A 20,078-nucleotide genomic window follows, 5' to 3' on the forward strand; every position below is an offset into this window, starting at 1 on the left:
TGAGCCACACACATTTTTTGGTTTCCCAGTGCATATAAAAGTTATGTTTACACTATAGTGTAGTCTAAGTGTGCAATAGCATTGCGTCTAAAAGAAATGACATATCTTAATTTAAAAATGCTTTATTGCTCAAAAATGCTAACAATAATCTGAGCCTTCAATGAGTCATAATCTGAACCTTCAAGGAATCATAACCCGTTTGCTAGTGGAGGGCATTGCCTCCGTGTTGATGACTGCTGACTGATCAGGGTGGTGGTTACTAAAGGTGAGGGTGGCTATAGCAATTTCTTAAAATATACTGACTTTTCTTTTCACGAAAGATTTTCCTGTAGCAGGTGATGCTGTTTGATAGCCAATTTACCCACAGTACAAGTTCTTTCAAAATAGAAGTCAATCCTCGCAAATCCTGCCATTGCTTTATCAACTAAGTCTACATAATATTCTAACTCCTTTGTTATTATTTGAACAATGTTCACAGACTCTTCACCAGGAGTAGATTCCATCTCAAGATACCACATTTTTTGCTCATCCATAAAAATAACTCCTCAGCCGTTCGAGTTTTATCATGAGATTGTAGCAATCCAGCCCCAATTTCAGGCTCCACTTCTACCTCTAGTTCTCTTGTTATTTTCACCACATCTGCAGTGACTTCCTCCACTGAAGTCCTGAACCCCTCTAAGTCATCCATGAGTGTTGGAATCAACTTCTTCCAAACTCCTTTTAATGTTTTTTATTTTCCCTCCTTCAATGAATCACAAATGTTCTTAATGGCATCTAGACTGGTGAATCCTTTCCAGAAGGTTTTCAATTTACTTTGCTCAGATCCATCAGAAGAATCACTATTTATGACAGCTGTAGGCTTACAAAATGTATTTCTTAAGACTGAAAGTTGAAATTACCCCTTGATCGATCCATGGGCTGCAGAATGGATGTTGTATTAGCCACCATGAAACATTCATCTCTTTTTACTTTTCTATCAGAGCTCTTGGGCGACCAGGTGCACTATCAAGGAGGAGTAATATTTTGAAAGAAATCCCTTTTTCTGAGCAGTAGGTTTCTACAGTGGGCTTAAAATATTCAGTAAACCATGTTGTAAACAGATGTGAATAGGCAAAGTTGATTTAGCATAATTTTTAAGGGCCCTAAGATTTTTGGAATGGTAAATGAGCATTGGCTTTAACTTAAAGTCATCAGCTTCAAAGAAAGTCAGCCTGTCCTTTGAAGCTTTGAAGCAAGCCATGACTTCTCCTCTCTAGCTAGTAAAGTTCTACATGGCATCCTCTTCCAACAGAAGGTTGTTTTGTCTACATTGAAAATCTGTTGTTTAGTGTGGCCACCTTCATCAATTATTTCAGCTAGGTCTTCTGGATAACTTGTTGCAGATTCTACATCAGCACTTGCCACTTCACCTTGCACTTTTATGTTATGGAGATGGCTTATTCCCTTAAACCTCATAAACCAACCTCTTATCACTTCCAACTTTTCTTCTGTAGCTTCTTCACTTCTCTTAGCCTTCATAGAATTAAAGCTCTGGATTAAGCTTTGACTTAAAGGAATATTGTGGCTGCTTTGATCTTCTATTTAGACCACTGAAACTTTCTCCACATCAGCAATAAGACTGTTTTGCTTTTTTGTTATACGTGCATTCAAGGAGTAGCACTGTTAATTTCCTTCAAGAACTATTTTCCTTTGAATTCACAACTTGGCTAACTATTTGGTGCAAGAGGCTAGCTTTCAGGCAATCTGGGCTTTCAACGTGCCTTCCTCACTACGCTTAATCATTTCTAGCTTTTGATTTAAGAGAAATGTGAGTCTTCCTTTCACTTGAACATGTAAAGGTTATTGTAGGGTAGTTAATTGGCCTAATTCAATACCATTGTTTCTCAGGTTATAGGGAGGTCCGAGGAGAAGGGGACAGGGGAACAGCTGGTTGGTGGAGCACATAGAACACACAGAATAGTTATCAATTAATGGGAGTGGTTCATGAAACTCCAAAAGAATTACAGTAGTAATTGTCAAAGATCACTGATCACTATATCAAAGATCACTGATCACAGATCACCATAATAAATATAATTATAATGAAAAAGTTTGACATATTGGGAGAATGACCAAAATGTGATACATAGACACAAAGTGGGCACATGCTGTTGGAAAAATAGCACCGACAGACTTGCTCGATGCAGGGTCATCACAAATCTTCAATTTGTAAAAAACACAATATTTGCAAAGCACAATAAAACAGAGTGCAATAAAATGAGGGATGCCAGTAGCCATCTTCCTCCAAAACCTGTTAGTCCATCAGTTGTGACTACTTATGTGAATGGCAACGTTATCCACTTAATCTAGAAATCACAACCAATTTGATTTCTGTTCCTCTCTTTCTACATCCAATTGATTGCACTGCTCTGTCCAAAGTGCTCTGTGGACACTGCTCTGTCCACTTTCCCTCCAAAGTGTCGCATATCTGCTTCCTATCTATCACCATACTTAAAGCTAACATTACCTGTAGCTTAGAGTATTGTCACAGCCTCCTAACTAGTACTTCCACTCTAATTTACCTTTTAATACTTCCACAGAAAGAATTTCTGCAGATAATAATGGTAGGTAACATTAATTGCCTCTCATATGGCAGGCACTATACCAAGTGCTTCCCATCTCTTTTAATGTTCAGCCACATTATAAAGTTGGAACTATTATTATTTATTTAAATTTTAAAGATGAGGCAAAAGAAATTCGGGGAGGTTAAATAACTTACCAAAGGCCATAGAGCTAGCTCAGAAGTGACACCACCAGGAATCCAGGTCTATCTGGCTTCTAAAATCCCTGCTCATTTTTGCTTTCTCTGCTACTAGCTTCATCACAAATCTACTGTTCGGTCTCCATCCATCCCTATTCCATCCGCCTTCCTTCCCCTTCCATTCTTCTAATCCATAGGTCTTTCTTTTAGTTTTACTTATCTCCTTTAGTAAGGATTCACTCAGTCATTTCAAGGAAGTCCTTCGCAGTAGCCTCCTCCTCTTTCACTGTGTCCACGTCTGTCCCCAGCCCTCCCTCTCCCTCCTCTCTTCCCAGCTGCTAAGAGAAGGGTTGGAGAAAGCCATGAGTGTGTGTGCCGGGTGGCTCCAACCCCTGCAGATGCAGATACACAAAACTCTCTGCGTCTCTAGCTTTACTCTGCCTAACTCCCTAGTAAAGCCTAATAAAGCGTTCCTTTATGGTTCTAATATAATGAACCAATTAAGCAAAAAAGTGCTTTGTACAGAGTGCTGTAGAGCGCCCCTACACATGTCAGGTGCAATCACTCAACCTCTTATTATACTTGCGCAGGGCTTCAACTGAATTATTCTGTGAGAAACAGAATAGGTGCTCCACACAGAGAATGCCACATGTGTGTTCGGGGTGAAGGGAGAGCATAGCCCTGGATAACCGGAACTTGGCCCGGGAAATCTCTACTTATCATTACTGCCGAAGTCCCGCTTAAAACTTCACCGGGGTTGTCCAGAGCGAGAAAGACAGGAAGAAAATGGTACAAAGCTGAAAGCCCCCACTTTAAAAATCTCCCTAGGAGGGCTGTCTTCCCCCCAGCTCCCTGGAAGTTCTACGTTTTCGCAGGCGTCCTCCCTCCCACTCTCAAGGCCCTGCCCTGCCGCGCGGGTCTCCTCTGGCCCACCCCTCCGCAGGGTCCCCGCCCCCCGGCCCCCGCCGGCGCGCGGCGGACTACAACTCCCGGCGTGCCGCGCGCGCCCGGCCGGTGCTGGGGCTCGGCGCGAGGCGGCCGCCCGGCTCCGTGCGGGGCAAGCCCCCGGCGCGGCCATGCGGGGAGGTAAGTGATCCGCTCGTGCGGCCGGGGCGTGGGAGCGCGCCCGCCCCGTCCCCTCTCCAGGATGGAAGGAAACGAAGAGTGCCACAGTGAGAGCCGCTCTGCCCTCCCTCGTCTCTGCCGTGTGTCCGGGGCGCCTGCAGCTTGTTGCACCCACGGGCGCGGACTCTGTCACCCTGCGGTGGAACTGAGGGCAGAAGCGCGCCCAGCCCTGCGGAGAGCCGGGGCGCGCCCGGGGCTGCGGGACAGAGCTCGCGGGCGGGCCCGGGGCGGTGGCATGGCTCGGCAAGGCACCCCGCGAGCGCCACACCCCCACACGCCCTTTTCCAAAGACGGGCTTCCCCCGGGAGCCCCCAAACTAAAGACCAGCGAACTGTCTCTCCTTGAAAGTTGTAGCCAGAAACTTTCCCAGCTCCGCCACCGGTGCCGCAACGAGTCGTTTGGCTCTCGGCCGGCGCTGCTAGTCCCAGAGGCAGCCTGGCGTGCTCGGTCTTGTCCTCACGGTCCCTCTCCTGGCTGCTCCTCACTCTCCCATGGGACAACCTTGGGGACGCGTGGAGCCCGGCCCTGCCCTGCGGCGACTTTGGGCTGGTGGTGCGTGGTGGCGGGTCCTTTGGGACAGCGGTAGCTCTCTGGGCGGGTCTGCTCTGCCTGGTGGATGAGTACTGATCAATAAAAGAAGCCAATCAGAGGCCCCAGTTTCCCGCCCTAACTGACCCGCCTCCCCTCCCCCATCTGAGCCCACTTCCGAGTGTGTCCTAAAGTTCTGCTCCAGAATCCTGTGCAAGGGTCTCCAAAGTTCTTTTAGCACATCCCATAATGTGCTGGATAAGAAGGTTGTTTGGCCTTTCCCCCACAACGTCCTCTCTCCCACACACACACCAGGCACACTTGAACACGTTCTACAACCACACACACCACATACTACACCACACACACACACACACACGCCACATAATACACACCACAGACACGTTACACACGTCATTTATGCTACACACTACACACACATCATTTTATCAACAGTAGAGGGTTAATGTCAGTTTGTTGGAGGGCGTGGGTGAGTACTAGTGTATATATTTATATTCACAAATGTCAGTTTATTACCAAAGTTAGAAACTAGCTGGTAAGTGAAACCTCCTGTCGTCATAATTTAGAATGTCTTTGTGGTTCATTTTTTATAAAATGGAATTGACTTCCTACACCACCTTCTGAAACCTTACGCTTGTGTAACTGGCAGACTTTCTATCACAGCAGGCAAGATGGGAGGGGATGTCCTTTTCTACATGTAGGAAGAAATGCTTGGAAAAACTTCACAGAATCCTTTCTCCTGTGAGTGTGCCTAAGGAAGAGTTGGGTGTAACTACATTTTCTTTTCCTCTTTCCCATGTGAGGTGAACATGCTTTTGTTCTGAGCAGTGCTGTCAGGACACCCTCTTCCCCCACCCTGTGGACAGGACTCGCAGTCCAGCACTCTTCTATTCGGATTTGGTTGGAGAATAGTTCAGGAATTTCAGATGAAGTCCAAAAGCTTTATGGAATCTGTTGGTGGAAGAGCTCTTTATCTCTGTAAGAGTCCATCATTTTGATCAGCAGTAGTAAAAGGTCCACATGTGTGACCCACCTCAAAAATGGCATTCAAAAATACTTGAACACTTGGAATTAGATCCTAGATTATTATTTGCTTTTTCAAGTGGGCAATGATAAAGTAGAGAGAACACTCAAAATCTTTCTTAGTCATGATCTTTCAGGAAGTTGAAGATTTCTGATAATCATTCCTGAAATAAGTAAGGGAAAAAAATTTGACCTTGAATTTCATGTTCCAAATTTAGATCTTAGTTGCTGAGGTAGTGCCCTTAAGAATTAATGAAGACAAAGGAGGCAAGCAGCTTTCTCTTCAATTGCCTGAATCTACTCATATTACAGCAACAGATAACTTTTCCCAAGATCCTTCTGGGCAACCTGTATCTTCTGCACTATCTTGAATGGTTTTGTTGACATCTTGACCTAAAAGTATTCAAATGTTGACTGGTGTTTATTTCAATGAAGAGGCAACCATGTAGATTTTCTGAGTATGTGCACCTTTATGGGATGGGATTGTTCTCCTGGAGCAATGGGTTCCCAACCACACAAGAAAACTGAGATTGTCGAGGGATAACTTAAGGAAGAGATTTTATTACCCAGTCTCTCTACTTCACTTCCCAATTTTCTGAATTGGGATTTAGGGTGGTGGTGGGAAAGACTGAATTATCTTCTTATTTATATGTAACTAATATAGTACCAGATACTCATAGGTTATAAGTGTTGGTTGAATTTGTTGAATTATGCTTTTTGTGCAACTGGGATAAACAGTTAAAATTAAACCTCCCAGAACTAATTGTTTTCATCTTGTAGAATAAAGTTTTGTTTGTTTCAGTTGGGATTTTTGCTGGCTTCATTTGGTAGGATGAATGCCAAAATAAAAGAATGTGGGTGTTTTCAGAGGATCCGGTCATCTATTTTGTATCCTCTCTGAAATATGTTACTTCCTGCATAATGAAGTAAAAGGATTTGCTGCTGGGCAAAGCATTCCTTATTCTCACAAAGAGATTACTTAAAAGCCAGCCCTGGGAACTTTGTCCACGAATCTCTTTTAGGAAAAAAGAATGGCACAGGACTGCAGCTTCTGACTGTTCACTGGTTCAGCCCATAAGCACTGGGTTCTTTTTCTTATTTTTTCCCACAGGGGAGAAAAAGAAATAGTTTGAAACATGACATTCATGCTCAAAACAACAGCAGAGCCATATCATGCAGCAACAATGAAGGGAAGGGAGAAAATAAGAGGCTATTGAGACAGCTTGTTTTTCTTTGTGCAAGACAGGTGTAAGGAGAATTCTGCAGGTTTGGGATTCGTGATTCATTCACTTCCACTTAATTGTACTGAAGGTAGTTAGCAAAAGTGAACGGGCACACTGTAGCTTTAAAAAGTCAGCCATGAACCAGAAGGCAGTTGGTGCAGCTTGTGTGTGATTCCTAACGTCATGTTGGCTGAGAGCCAGCCTGGTTTTATTTCACTGTGTCAAATTGTACCTCCTTATTGAATTCCTTTGCCAGCCTACTTTGTGAAAGAAAACATTGGGGTTTCTTTGGCTGTTCTTGATAAGCCTATAAAAAATGATATGTTTTAGTTGCTTATAGGTAGGTTTTCTTTTTACTCTTCCACAAAAAAAAGAAAATAATAGTAATAATAATAATGTAGTATGATGTTGCAGAGTATCATTTGTGAGTGTTTTGTTTTGTTTTGTTTTGTTTTCTGAGATGCTTAGAAAATGGTGAATGTGTAACAGTTTCCAACTGAAGTGAAATCATTCTTTGAGCATGAAGCAGCAGCACTATCTTCCTGTCTACTCTGTAACGGTGTGTGAATGTATGCTAATATCTGTATGTATATTAAATGTTGGATTTCTCTAGTAATGATCTAAGTGGTTTAGCAACTGGAAGTTTGTGTGTGTGTGTGTGTGTGTGTGTGTCAAGAGTGAAGATTATCCCACACTTACAGTGTTATTTGTTAATCATCTACTTCTCTAACAGTGATAAAATCTTGTGAATATACTAAATGATGCACTTGCCATGTCAGAGTAATCCCTAGAGGAGTGCCGAAGTATAAAGTGATTTGAGAGGAAATGTATTTAATTTATGGCTTCAGCTGAATAAGAGCAAACACGTTTTAGGAGTGTTTTGTTTTCTTTCTTTCTTTCTTTTTTCTTAAAGCAGTTTTATTCATAGCTTTTTCATCTTGCTAATTGCATATTAATTGTGGAGGGTTTTTATTTTTTTACAGTCCTCATCCTACTAAACAAAAAGACATAGTGATGGATGCTACTCTATCTCCTTAAATGTTTTGATGATTTTTCATAAATCTGATGAGCTGCTACTCTCTCTTACACACACACACACACACCAGCACCACCTTTCCATGCTTACGGGCTATCTGGCATTTTTGTGATAGCATAGCCATCTCACAGACGGGTTTTTGAGGCTTTCATTGAGAATATGTGAGGTAGGGGAATACTTGCTGACAAAAGCTTCAAGTGCCCTTCTGCATTGCAATGAAAAAATCTAGGAACAGGGGGAGTGGACAAAAAAACAAATGCAATAAGAAAAAAAAAACCATAGCCCATAGTGGGAGGGGGCAGGAAAAGGGGGATTGTTTTTCTCTACTTTGACTCATTTATGAGTTGCAATGTCTTAAGTGAGAGCTTGGCACCCAGAGGAAGCTGTGCCAGTTCACACAGCACTTGTTTTGAACGCGGATTCAATTTCATTTGCAAATGCTTATTGTCAAGGCAGGGAGTGCCAGTACAGATGAAAGCACCCCAATCCGTCTCCGTCTCCTCCAGTTCTTTAGGTTTAATCACATCTCTCCAATCGCTGAGGGAACTGGAGATTTAAACAAACATACGTGAACTGGTGTGAAGCTGTAAAAGGGACCATTATGTTTCCGATTCAGAATATATATTCTTCTCTCACTTTCTAAGAATTAAACACAAGCTTTTCTCCCTTATTGATTAGTTGCTGAAGTAAAGGAACCCTGCAGCCTTCCCATGCTATCTGTTGACATGGAAAACAAGGAAAATGGCTCTGTCGGTGTAAAAAAGTAAGTGAAGCTGGCTTCTGAGTTCTGCTTCTGCAAACAACAGAGGGACTTGGTTTCTATTTTTATACTTCTTGCTTATATACTACAATACCACAGTTGGGGGGTTGTCTTGGTTTGTCTACACTGGCCATAAGCTCCCTTCTAACCCAACCCTAATTACCTTTTTCTGTATTCCATTTCTAAGACAGAGATGACTAAGACATCAAAATGCACATGAAAGGTTTGTGTAAAAGGCTTTGGAACAAGGACGGTTGAGGATTTCAGCCCTGCATTCTGTATATTGAAACAAAAACTCCGAGCAAGCATAGCCTCTGCCTTCCAAGTCTATAGGTTACAAGGGTGGGGGCAGAAAATAGAGTTCAAGTTTGTTTGTTTAAATAAAATAACCTCTAACTCTCAAAACTAAGAGCTATAGGATAGGAAGGGGAAAAGCTTCAGCAGGAATACTAAGTTGAACAACTTCTCTGTTCTAATTTTATGAACTGTTCATTGAATGTGAAACATTTCAGTGCATACCATGGTGTTCTATTTTAATGTCTGTTCTCACATTTGAAACTTCTGATTATATGTGTTGTGTAAGAGTTATATGTTTGATTCTTTTAAGTAGGAAAATTCATTTGCGTTATGTAGCATAATATTCTGAAATAAAACAAAAATCTGTGAGTATAAGAAAAAAATGAATATTCTCATTTCAGAGTTATACCAAAGCAATAACCACTTTGATTATAAGGAGAAAGGAAGTACCAAGAGGGTGTTTCTTTCCGTGTCATTTAGTCTAAAATTGCCATCAACTTGAGCTTTGGAGGAAACTAATTAAATGTAATCCATAGAAGCTGTGATATCTAAATGAGGAGACAGTATGCTATATGTTTATGAACAGAAGATATATTTTGCTTCACAGCAAAGTTATAGTAAAATTAACTTAATAAAATCTGTTTTTTTAAATTCTCAAGTAATTTATATATCAGTAATTTATATATAGTGCTATACTGCCAGGCTTATTACCATTCTTGAAATTTGGGGTAGGTAGATATAAGGAGGAATGAAAGAAATGGATGCTTTTTTCTGTATGAGTTGGATCAGTGCTGTCTGACAGTATTTTCAGCAATGATGGAAATGTTCTATATTTGTGCTATCTAAGATGGTAGCAACTAGCCATATAAGGCTCTTAAGAACTTGAAATGTGACTAGTGTAATTGATGAACTGAACTTTTACTTAATTTTAAGCAATTTTAAAATTAACATCTTTATTGAAGTATAATTTACATATAACAAATTGCATGTTTAAAGTATAAAATTTAATAACTTTTGATATTTGTGTACACCTATGAAACTACTGCCACAATTAAGATAATGAATATATCCATCACCTCCAGTTTCCTTATAACCTTTTGTAATTTCTCCCTTCTGTCCTTTCCTGTCTCCTTATCCCCAGGCAACCATTCATAAGCTGTCCCTATAAATTAGTTTGTTTTTTCTAGAATTTTGTAGAAATGCATGTGTGTGTATGTGTGTGTGTGTGTGTGTATGTATGGTTTCTTCTACTCAGTTTAAGTAATTTGGGATTTATCTATGTTGTGTGTATCAATGGCTCATTATTTTTTATTACTGAGTAATATTTCATTGTATGGATATACAACAAATTGTTTACTGCTTATCATTCACATGATGACAGACATTTGAATTGTTTCCTTTTCTTAGGTATTACAAATAAAGTTGCTTTGATCATGTGCGTACAAGTCTCTGTGTGGACATATGCCTTCATTTCTCTTCCATAAATACTTAGGAGTGAGATTGGCTGGGCTATATGATAGGTATATGTTTAACTTTTTAAGAAACTGCCAAACTATTTTCCAAACTGGTTGTCTCTTTTACATCCCTGTAACAAGTGTGTGAGTGTTCTAGTTGTTCTATGTCCTCACTAACTTGGTATGATCAATCTTTTTTATATTAAACATTATATTAGATGTGGTTTTAATTTTCATTTCCCTAATGCCCAATGATGTATTAAGCATCTTTTCCTGTGCTTATTTGCCATCCTTGTATCTTCTTAGGTGAAGCATTATTCAAATATTTTGCCCATATTTTTATTGGTTAGGTTTTTTTTTCATATTTGTTATATAGAGAGTTTTGATATATTATGAATATAAGTTCTTTATGATTTGAAAATAGTTTTTCCAAGTATGTGGCTTTTCACTCTATCTATGTCTTTCAAAGTGCAAAAGTTTTTAAGTTTTTATGAAGTCCCATTTATTAGGTTTTTCTTTAGTGGATAATGTTTTTGGTATTATATTTAAGAAATCTTGGCCGGGCGCTGTGGCTCACGCCTATAATCCTAGCTCTTGGGAGGCCGAGGCGGGCGGATTGCTCAAGGTCAGGAGTTCAAAACCAGCCTGAGCAAGAGCGAGAGCCCGTCTCTACTATAAATAGAAAGAAATTAATTGGCCAACTGATATATATATATAAAAATTAGCCGAGCATGGTGGCGCATGCCTGTAGTCCCAGCTACTCGGGAGGCTGAGGCAGAAGGATTGCTTGAGCTCAGGAGTTTGAGGTTGCTGTGAGCTAGGCTGACGCCACGGCACTCACTCTAGCCTGGAAAACAAAGCGAGACTCTGTCTCAAAAAAAAAAAAAAAGAAATCTTTGCCTAACCCAAGGTCTCAATGATTTTGCCCTATGTTTTCTTCTAAAAGTTTTATGCTTTTAGGTTTCAGGACTTAGAATTAGGATTTTTGACTTAATTTTTGCTTGTGGCGTGAGATAAGGGTTGAAGTGTTTATTGGTGTTGGTGGTAGTGGTGTTGGCTTTTTGTCTATGGATATCCAATTTTTCCAGCATCATTGGTTCAAACACATCTGTAACTTTGTTGAAAAATACTTGATCATATATCTGTGGGTCTATTTCTAGACTCTATTCTATGCCATTGATCTTTTTTCATATATCTATATGCAAATATAACACTACTGATAACTGTAACTTGAAATCAGGTAATGTTAGCTATCCAACTTTGATCTTCTTGTTCAAGATTGTTTTGATTCTTTACATTTCTACATGAATCTTAGAATCAGCTTGTCAGTTTCCACAAAAAAAAAAAAAAAAATCACCAAACCTGCTGGCATTTCAATTGGCATTGCATTTGAGAGAGTTGACATTTTAACAAAATCTTGTCTTCCAATAAATAAACATAGTATTTTTCTCAATTTGCTTATATCTTTATTTCTTTCAGCAATGATGTGTAGTTTTCAGTGTACAGGTCTTAATATATTTTTGTCAGTTTCATCTCTACATATTTCATGTTTTTGATGCTATTTTAAGTGGTATTGCTTTTTTAATTTGAATTTCAATTGTGTATTTTAGTGTATAGAAATACAATTAATTTTTGTATCTTGATTTTGTATGCCACAACTGTACTAAACTCGCCTATTTCTTCTAGTAGCTTTTTTGTAGAATTTTATCATATTTTTTTAACATATACAGTTATATCTTATGAATAAAGACAGTTTTACTTCTTCCTTCCCAATCTGGATGCCCTTTATTTCTTTTTCCTTTCTTATTTCACTGAGTAGAATCCCCAGTGAAAAGTTTAAAAAAGTGGCGAGAGGAGGCATCCTTGTTTTGTCCCTCATCTTAGTATTTTGCTTATTTTTGTTCTTCTGTATGTATGTGTCACTTTTTTCCATACGCTTTTAAGATTTTCTCTTTATCATTGGTGTTTTAAGCAATTTGATTGTGAGACTTGATGTGATTCTCTTCATGTTTCTTGTGCTTGGAGTTGGTTTTGTTTCTTAGATCTGTGTGTGGGCCTAGTTGTCATCAAGTTTGGAAAATTGTCAACCATTTTTTTTTCTAGATATTTTTGGTCCCTCCCCATTCTCCTTTGAGAACTCTAATTATATGTGTATTTATTTCATAATTTGATGTTGTTCCATAATTGGCTGATGCCCTGTTCATTTTAAAAGTTTTTTCCTTTGTGTTTCATTTTGGATAACTTTTATTGCTATGCGTTTAAGTTCACTGATCTTTTCTTCTAAAATATTTAATCTGTTGTTAATCCCACCCATTATATTTTTCATTTCAGATGATGTAGTTTTCCTCTCTGGAAGTTCAACTTGGGTCTTTTTTTATATCTTCCGTGTCTCTACTTAATGTATTCATTATTTCCTCTGGCTTCTTGAACATACAGAATATGCCCATAATAACTTTCTCCGTGTCCTTGTTTACTAATTCTATCATTTGTATAATTTCTTGGTCAGTTTCAATGGATTGATTTTTCTTCTCATTATGGGTTGTACTTTCCTGCTTCTTTGCATGGCTGGTAATTTTTGACTGAATGTCAGACATTGTGAATTTTACCTTGTTGGGTGCTAGATATTGTTTTTACTTCTGTAAATATGCTTGATATTTATACTGGGATGCTGTTAGGTTACTTGGAAACCATTTCATCATTTTAAGTCTTGCTTTTCAGTTTTGTTAGGCAGGACCACAGCTGCATTTAGTCTAAGGTTATTTTTTCCCGTCTTTTACTAAGATGTACTTTAACCAATGCTCCTGAATTAGGAGATTTTGCTCTCTGGTAGGTGGGAAAAGGTACTATTTCCATCCCTTCCTGATCTCCAAGGATTGTTCCCTCTAAACCTGCAAGGTTCATTCCCCACCTCGGGTCATTTCCTCACATGCAGTTGCTGGTCAGGACTCTGCTGAACACTCAGGGGAACGCTTTGCGGACCTCCAGAGTTCTCTCATTATATAGTTCTCTCCTCTCTAGACTGCCCTGGGCACCGCCTAAAAACCTTCCTCGAGGTTTGCCTTGCTTGTTTCCCATCTCTCAGAAATTGCTGTCCTTTACTGCCTATGACCAATGTCTTGAGTCCCATTGTTTCCTATATTATATATGTTTTTTTCAGTTGTTTTAGGCAGCAGGGTAAATATAGCTCCCGTCACTCCATCTTGACTAGAAGTAGAAATTACAGTTAGTTTATACAGACATAAGTGGCTACTGGCCAACATGTTAGACAGGTCAGGGTTAGATTATAATGCAGAATCCCTAAAGGCATAAAACATAGGGTCTAAGGCTGTGTAGTGGAAGGGGTTGTTCTATGCATTATCATAGTTTAGAAGCATCTCTGGCTTCTAAATTAGATGCCAGTGGTACCCCTCTCCTGTCTTGGCAATCAAAAATATCTCCAGACATTGCCAAATGTTCACTGAGGGGCAAAATCATCCTCAGTTGAGAACCACTGCTCTGCACTAACTTCCGCATGAGGAATGTGTAACAGAGTGGCTTCTCGGTATCAGAAACTAGTTTACATATTTGTACTGGTTCTTTCTGCTTAAAACTCTAAAAAGACCATGAATTTTTAAATATTTCAATCTGGAGCTTCCTCTGCCTTCCTTCTTCTGCCTCTTGCTTTATATATCATAGAAGAGAGGAGGGGGGAAAAGAGGAAGAATAAAGCAAACGTGGTAAAATATTAACATTTTGGGGAATCTGGGCATATGGGATTTTTGTGCTATTCTTGCAACCTTTCTGTAAGTCTGAATTTTTTTTTTTTTTTAATAAAGCCAGTTTAATAGTTGGGAGAGAAAATTTTTCTTTCTTTAGGAAAGAAGCAACACTCCTACCTTGGATTTGGAGACTAGGGGCAGTTAAGCATGGCCTTGCAATGGAAAAAGCTTTTGACTTTACCAAGTCTTAGGTTCAGAAGACTTGAGTTTGACTTTGCTTTCATTTCTTAACTAGCGGAAGAATATTTAGTAAATAAATCACTTAATTTCTCTCTGCCTTGGTTCTCTTGAATGCGAAGTAAAAATGGACAGTTGTTACGGGGTTTGAAAGAAAGCACTTCTAAACTAGTTATACAGCCATCATAGTCTTTATTTTCCAATGCAAAAAACATCAGAGTGCTTACAAAAAGCATCAGAGTGAACCGTGCATCGTGCTAATTGTCTTCACAATGTTATCTCATTTAATCATTGTGACATTTGATATGGTGAATATATTGCAGCCTTTTTTAAAAAAGCAAGTAAACTGGAACTCAGAGAAGTGACTATTTAACAAATCACACGAGAAAGTGGCAAGTCTGAGGTTTGTACCCAGCTCTTTTCACTCCAAGGTAATTCTTTTTTTCTCCATATAAATTTTGTCCTATAACTGTCCTCACTCAAGCCCATAAACTGCAGTGGGTCTTATTTTAGGCAGTCTTGGGACAAGCTTGTTCCAAGTCTGGACCCTTGGATTCTTGTGTCATTCATTGCTGCAAGAGGAAGAAAAGCATGATTGAAACCCATTTTTTCAGGCCTTCTGATTTATCAAACTGATTGACCTAAATGACAGTGATGGGATAAATGCTACCTTGACAATCTTATGCTACCTTGACAAACATCACGCTGAACTTCCCTTCCTGCCATTTTTCCTTCATTCATTTATTCCTGCTAAAATCTCTCAGCCTTGACCTACAAAACTCTTAGATCTCTAATGTGGATTCTTGTTCAAGTCTCTATTATTCTGTGTATTATGAGTCAATTATGGTTTTGGCATGACAATCACCAAGGCTTAGAGTCTAATTGAACTCATTCTGAAATGCAAGAGTAGTTGAATATTTAATTTTATGTCCAGGGTCTTCAATAGTAATACACAAAAAATCAATAAGAAAAACACAAATAGAAAAATCCCATGAAGAAATGGCCAAAACATGAGCAGACATTCCATAGAAGGGGAAATATATATAGCCAATTAACATATGAAAAGATATTCGGTACCGTTAGTGACCAAGAAAATACAAATGAAGATCACAGTGACATACCCATTCACTTGGCAGAAATTTTAAAATATGGCAATACTAATCATTAGGATTTGAATTTATAAGATATAGTACTAGTGGGGGTGTTAATGCATATGGCAGCTTTGCAAAACAGTTCAGCATTATTTTCTAATGTCAAGCAATCAAATATTACTTAGCAATTCCATTTCTGGATATATATCATTACTGCCCAATAGAAATAAAACCTGAGCCACAAACATAATTTAAAATTTTCTAGTGATGAAACAAGTAAAATAAATTTAATAATATATTTTATTTAACCTAATATACTACAAGTTATTTTTACATGTAATCCACACTATTAATGAGATATTTGACATTTTAATACTAAATTTTAAGACTGTTGTATATTTCACACATATATCAATTTGGACACAAAATTATCATTGGAAATTCATTGTCTTCTATTTCTTTTAACAGTTCCCTTAACTAGTATTGATCCAGAACATTTGGAAATATATACTGAACAATTTAATAATGGTATCTATGACACTTTTCAAGAGTCTGCTTCAGAAAACTGAACATAGACATCATACAGTGGAATGAAGCAATAAGGAAACAATGGTCTCTTATTTTAAAATTACGGTAAATGTAGGTATTTTTTAAAAAACTAACATTGCTGAAGCACCATCCATCTAGATAAAATTTAATTTTTTTATATCTAACTGAAATTCTTCTTTGACAGAGATAAAAGGTTTAAAAATATCTAAATCATGAGTTTAGTTTTTCGGGCCATACGTTGATGTTTCTTCATAGATCTGAAGTCTTTTGAAATAAAACATACCTCAAGTATTAATTGGACAGTGTCTTTTATGTTGTACTTTCATCTGAAACTAAAAAAAAGTTCTTGTGGTTTTTCAAATTTTGAATTAGTTGGTCTTAGGTTTTGTTAGAAAGACCTTGTATTTTTTCAGGCAATTTTTTAGTGGTTTAATTGGAAAATCTTTCACTTTTTGTGAAGTACCTTTTCAGTCTTTTCTCATAATATTCTAACAAAACTTCTGTAACTGAAATAGCCATATATCCATTGAAAAATTGTGGGTATTTTTTGTGAAAGAATGCAAGCCATTTATAGCTGAACAAAGTTAAAAGCTCAGACTCTGTTTTAAATCACTTTAAAGTGTTTCTTTGGATACTTAAAGCCTGGTCTGGCTTCTGAGAGAAGGAGATATGGGAAACTGATAGAAGTAATTGTGAGCCTGATTACTGGCTTCAGCTTTTGTTTATTCACTCCCAATCCTGTCGTCTTGCAGCATCACGTAGTCATCAGGACTTAGATGTGTGTTCTTTGGAAGCAGTGAGGAGATTTTATGCAGCTTGCTGGGTAGTTCCTGCTCACTCTCTATCATGCCCACTCTCATCTGTTCTGTCCACCTTTACCTGACCCTAACACTCACAGTGCCCTGCCTCTACCTGGATGCAATGATGTCGTGGTCCCTGAAATGCTCTTCTTCCCAGGGAACGGCAATCTGGAATGGAGGGTGATCATCATGGTAAGATGTTGTATCCTGAGAGCCAGGAAAAGTAAAATAAAACTCCCAAGACATTTTAAATTACTAAATATTCAGTACCTCTTAACAGATAGTCTTTTAGGAAAAGAAATAGAAAGAAGTGAACTGAGCCAATAATTCAAACATGGAAGCTACCTTCTAAACAGTATGTGATGTAACTTTTCTGCAGATACGTATGAGGAATAAATTAGAGTAAGATATTGTTTGTTTCTTTCTTAATGTGGTAAGAACATTTAATATGAGATCTACACTCTTAACAGATATTTAAATGTACAATACAGTATTATCTGTAGGCACAACGTTGTACAGCAGATTTCTAAAACTTACCTTGCAAGCTGAAATTTTATACCTGTTGTTTATTAACTTTCCCTTTTCCACTTCCCTTAGCCTCTGCCAACCACCATTCTATTCTTTGCTTGTATGAGTTTGATTATTTTAGATACCTCATCTAAGTGGAATCATGTAGTATTTTTTCTTCTATGACTGGTTTATTTCATGTAACATAATGTCCTCAAAGTTCATCTATTCTGTCACAAATGAAAAGATTTCTTCCTTTTTAAGGATGAATAATATTCCATTGTATGTATTACTGTATTTTTTTTATCCATTCTTCTGCGAATAGACATTTCAGTTGTTTCCCCATCTTGGCTATTGTGAATAGGGCTGCAATGAACATGAGAGTACTAATATCTTTTTGAGATCCTGCTTTCAACTCTTTTGGATAAATATCCTGAAGTGAGATTAATAGACCATAAAACAGTTCTATTTTGAATTTTTTTAGGAACCCATAGACTGTTTTCCATAGTGGCTACACCAGTCTGCATTCCCACCAACAATATACAAAGCTTCCAATTGATCTATATCCTTGCCAACACGTCTTTGTTGTTTTGATAATAACATCCTAACAGGTGTGAGAGACTATCTCATTGTAGCTATGATTTGCATTTCTCTGATGATTAGTGACTTTGATCCTCTTTTCATATACCTATTGGCCATCCGTTTGTCTTCTTTTGAGAGATATCTATCCAAGTCCTTAGACTATTTTTTCATTGAGTTATTAGGGGTTTTGGGGCCAGGAATTCCTTATATATTTTGGAAATTAACCTCTTATCAGATATATAGTTTGCAAACACTTTCTCCCATTCCATATGTTACCTTTTCAGTCCATTGGTTGTTTCTTTTGCCCTACGGAACCTTTTTAGTTTTATGTAGTCTCATTTGTCTGTTTTAGCTTTTGTTTGTGCTTTTGGGCCATATCCATGAAATCATTGCCAAAATCAATGTCTTGAAGCTTTTCCCCTAAGTATTCTTCTGGAAGTTTTACAGTTTCAAGCCTTATATTTAAGTCTTTAATCCATTTTGAGTTGATTTTTATGTTTAGTATAAGATAAAGATCCACTTTCATTCTTTTGCACATGAATATCCAATTTTCCCAACACCATTAGTTGAAGAGACTGTTCTTTCCTCATTTTGCATTATTGGCACCCTTGTTAAAGATCACTTGACCATGTACACATATCTTTTGGGGGAACTCTCTATTCTCTTCAACTGGTGCGTATATCTGTCTTTATGCCACTGCCATGCTGTTTACATTACTGTAGCTTTATAGTATATTTTGAAATCAGGACGTGTGATGCCACCAGCTTTGGTGTTTTTCAAAATTATTTTACCTAGTCAGGGTCTTTTCTGGTTCCATATGAATACTATAACTTTTTTTCTATTTCTATAAAAAATGCTATTGGCATTTTGATAGGGATTACATTGAGTCTGTAGATTGTTTGGGGTACTATAGACATTTTAACAATGTTAAGTTTTCCATCCATGAACTTGAGATGTCTTTCTATTTGTTTGTGTCTTCTTTAATTCCTTTCATAATTTTTTACAGTTTTTAGTATATAAGCCTTTCACTTCCTTAGTTAAGATTATTCCTATGTATTTTACTCTTTTTGATGCTATTGTAAATGTGATTGTTTTCCTAGTTTCCTTTTCAGATAGTTCATATTAACATATAGAAATGAAACTCATTTTTGTATGTTGATTTTATATCCTGTAACTTTACTGAATTTATGTATTAGTTCTTAACAGTTTTCTATATATAAGATCAGATCACCTATAAATAGGGATGGTTATACTTCTTCCTTTCCAATTTGAATGCCTTTTGTTTCTTTTTCTTGCCTAAGTGCTCTGGCTAGGACTTCCATTACTATGTGGAATAGAAGTGGCAAGAATGGGCATCCTTGCCTTGTTTCTGATCTTAATGGAAAAGCTTTCTGTTTTACGTCATTGAGTATGAGGTTAAGTATAGCATTGTTATATGTTGTCTTTATTATGTTAAGGTAATTTCCCTCTACTGTAATTTTCTTTTCTTGCAGCGTCTTTATCTGGCTTAGGTATAAAGGTAACGCTGGTCTCATAAAATGAGTCCAGAAGTGTTCCCTCCTCTTCAGTTTTTTGGAACAGTTTGAGAAGGGTTGGCATTAATTATTCCTTCAATGTTTGATAAAATTCTCCAGTAAATCCATCTGGTCCTGGATTTTTATTTTGGGGGAGCTTTTTTATTACTGATTTAATGTCCTTACAAGTTATAGGACTATTTAGATTTTATATTGCTTCATAATTCAGTCTTGGTAGATTGCATGTTTCTATTACTGACTATTTCTTTTAGGTTATCTAGGTTTGTTGACCTATCATTGTTTATAGTCGTCTCTTACGATCCTTTGTATTTCTGTAACATCAGTTGCAAGTCTTTTTCATTTCCTGTTTTATTTATTTGAGTCTCTACTCTTAGTAGAGACTTAGTTAGTTTAGTTAAAAGTTTGTCAATTTTATCTTTTCAAAAAACCAAATCATAGTTTTGTTGATTTTTTTCTATTGTTTTTCTATCCTCTATTTTGTTTATTTCTGACCTAATCTTTATTATTTCCTTCCTTCTGCTGACTTAGGATTTAGTGCATTCTTTGTATAGGTGTTGAGGTATAAAGTTAGATTGCTTATTTGATATATTTCTTTTTTTTTAATATAGGTATTTATGACAATAATCTTTTTAGTACTGCTTTTGTTACATTCCATAAGTTTTGGTATGTTGTGTTTTTATTTTCATTTGTCCCAAAATATTTTCTAATTTCACTTTTAATTTCCTCTTGGACCCATTGGTGGTTCAAAAGTATATTGTTTAATTTCTACATATTCATAAATTTTTCAGTTTTACTTCTGCTGTTGATTTCTGGTTTCATTCCACTATATTCAAAAAATATATTTCATATGATTTCAGTCTTCTTAAATTTGT

At 37.6% G+C, this 20,078-nt stretch overlaps 1 protein-coding gene across 6 annotated transcripts in view; it reads left to right on the plus strand.

The window, feature by feature from the left end:
* The first annotated feature begins 3,737 nt into the window (after positions 1 to 3,737).
* Positions 3,738 to 20,078, plus strand: part of SAMD13 (sterile alpha motif domain containing 13) — a 38,743-nt gene continuing 22,402 nt past the window's right edge. For 2 of the 6 annotated variants that reach the window (XM_075999680.1, XM_075999681.1), the window contains exons 1-3: positions 4,517 to 4,883; positions 5,078 to 5,155; positions 8,375 to 8,459. In XM_075999680.1, the coding sequence (XP_075855795.1) occupies positions 5,122 to 5,155; positions 8,375 to 8,459 (119 nt within the window). In that variant the 5' untranslated portion in view covers positions 4,517 to 4,883; positions 5,078 to 5,121. Of the gene's footprint in view, positions 3,827 to 4,516; positions 4,884 to 4,995; positions 5,156 to 6,572; positions 7,001 to 8,374; positions 8,460 to 20,078 lie in introns of those variants that run through there. The other 4 variants (XM_075999679.1, XM_012747584.2, XM_012747583.3 and 1 more) reach the window with 4 other exon arrangements.

This window comes from Microcebus murinus, chromosome 2 (assembly GCF_040939455.1).
Source record: "Microcebus murinus isolate Inina chromosome 2, M.murinus_Inina_mat1.0, whole genome shotgun sequence".
NCBI lineage: Eukaryota > Metazoa > Chordata > Mammalia > Primates > Cheirogaleidae > Microcebus > Microcebus murinus.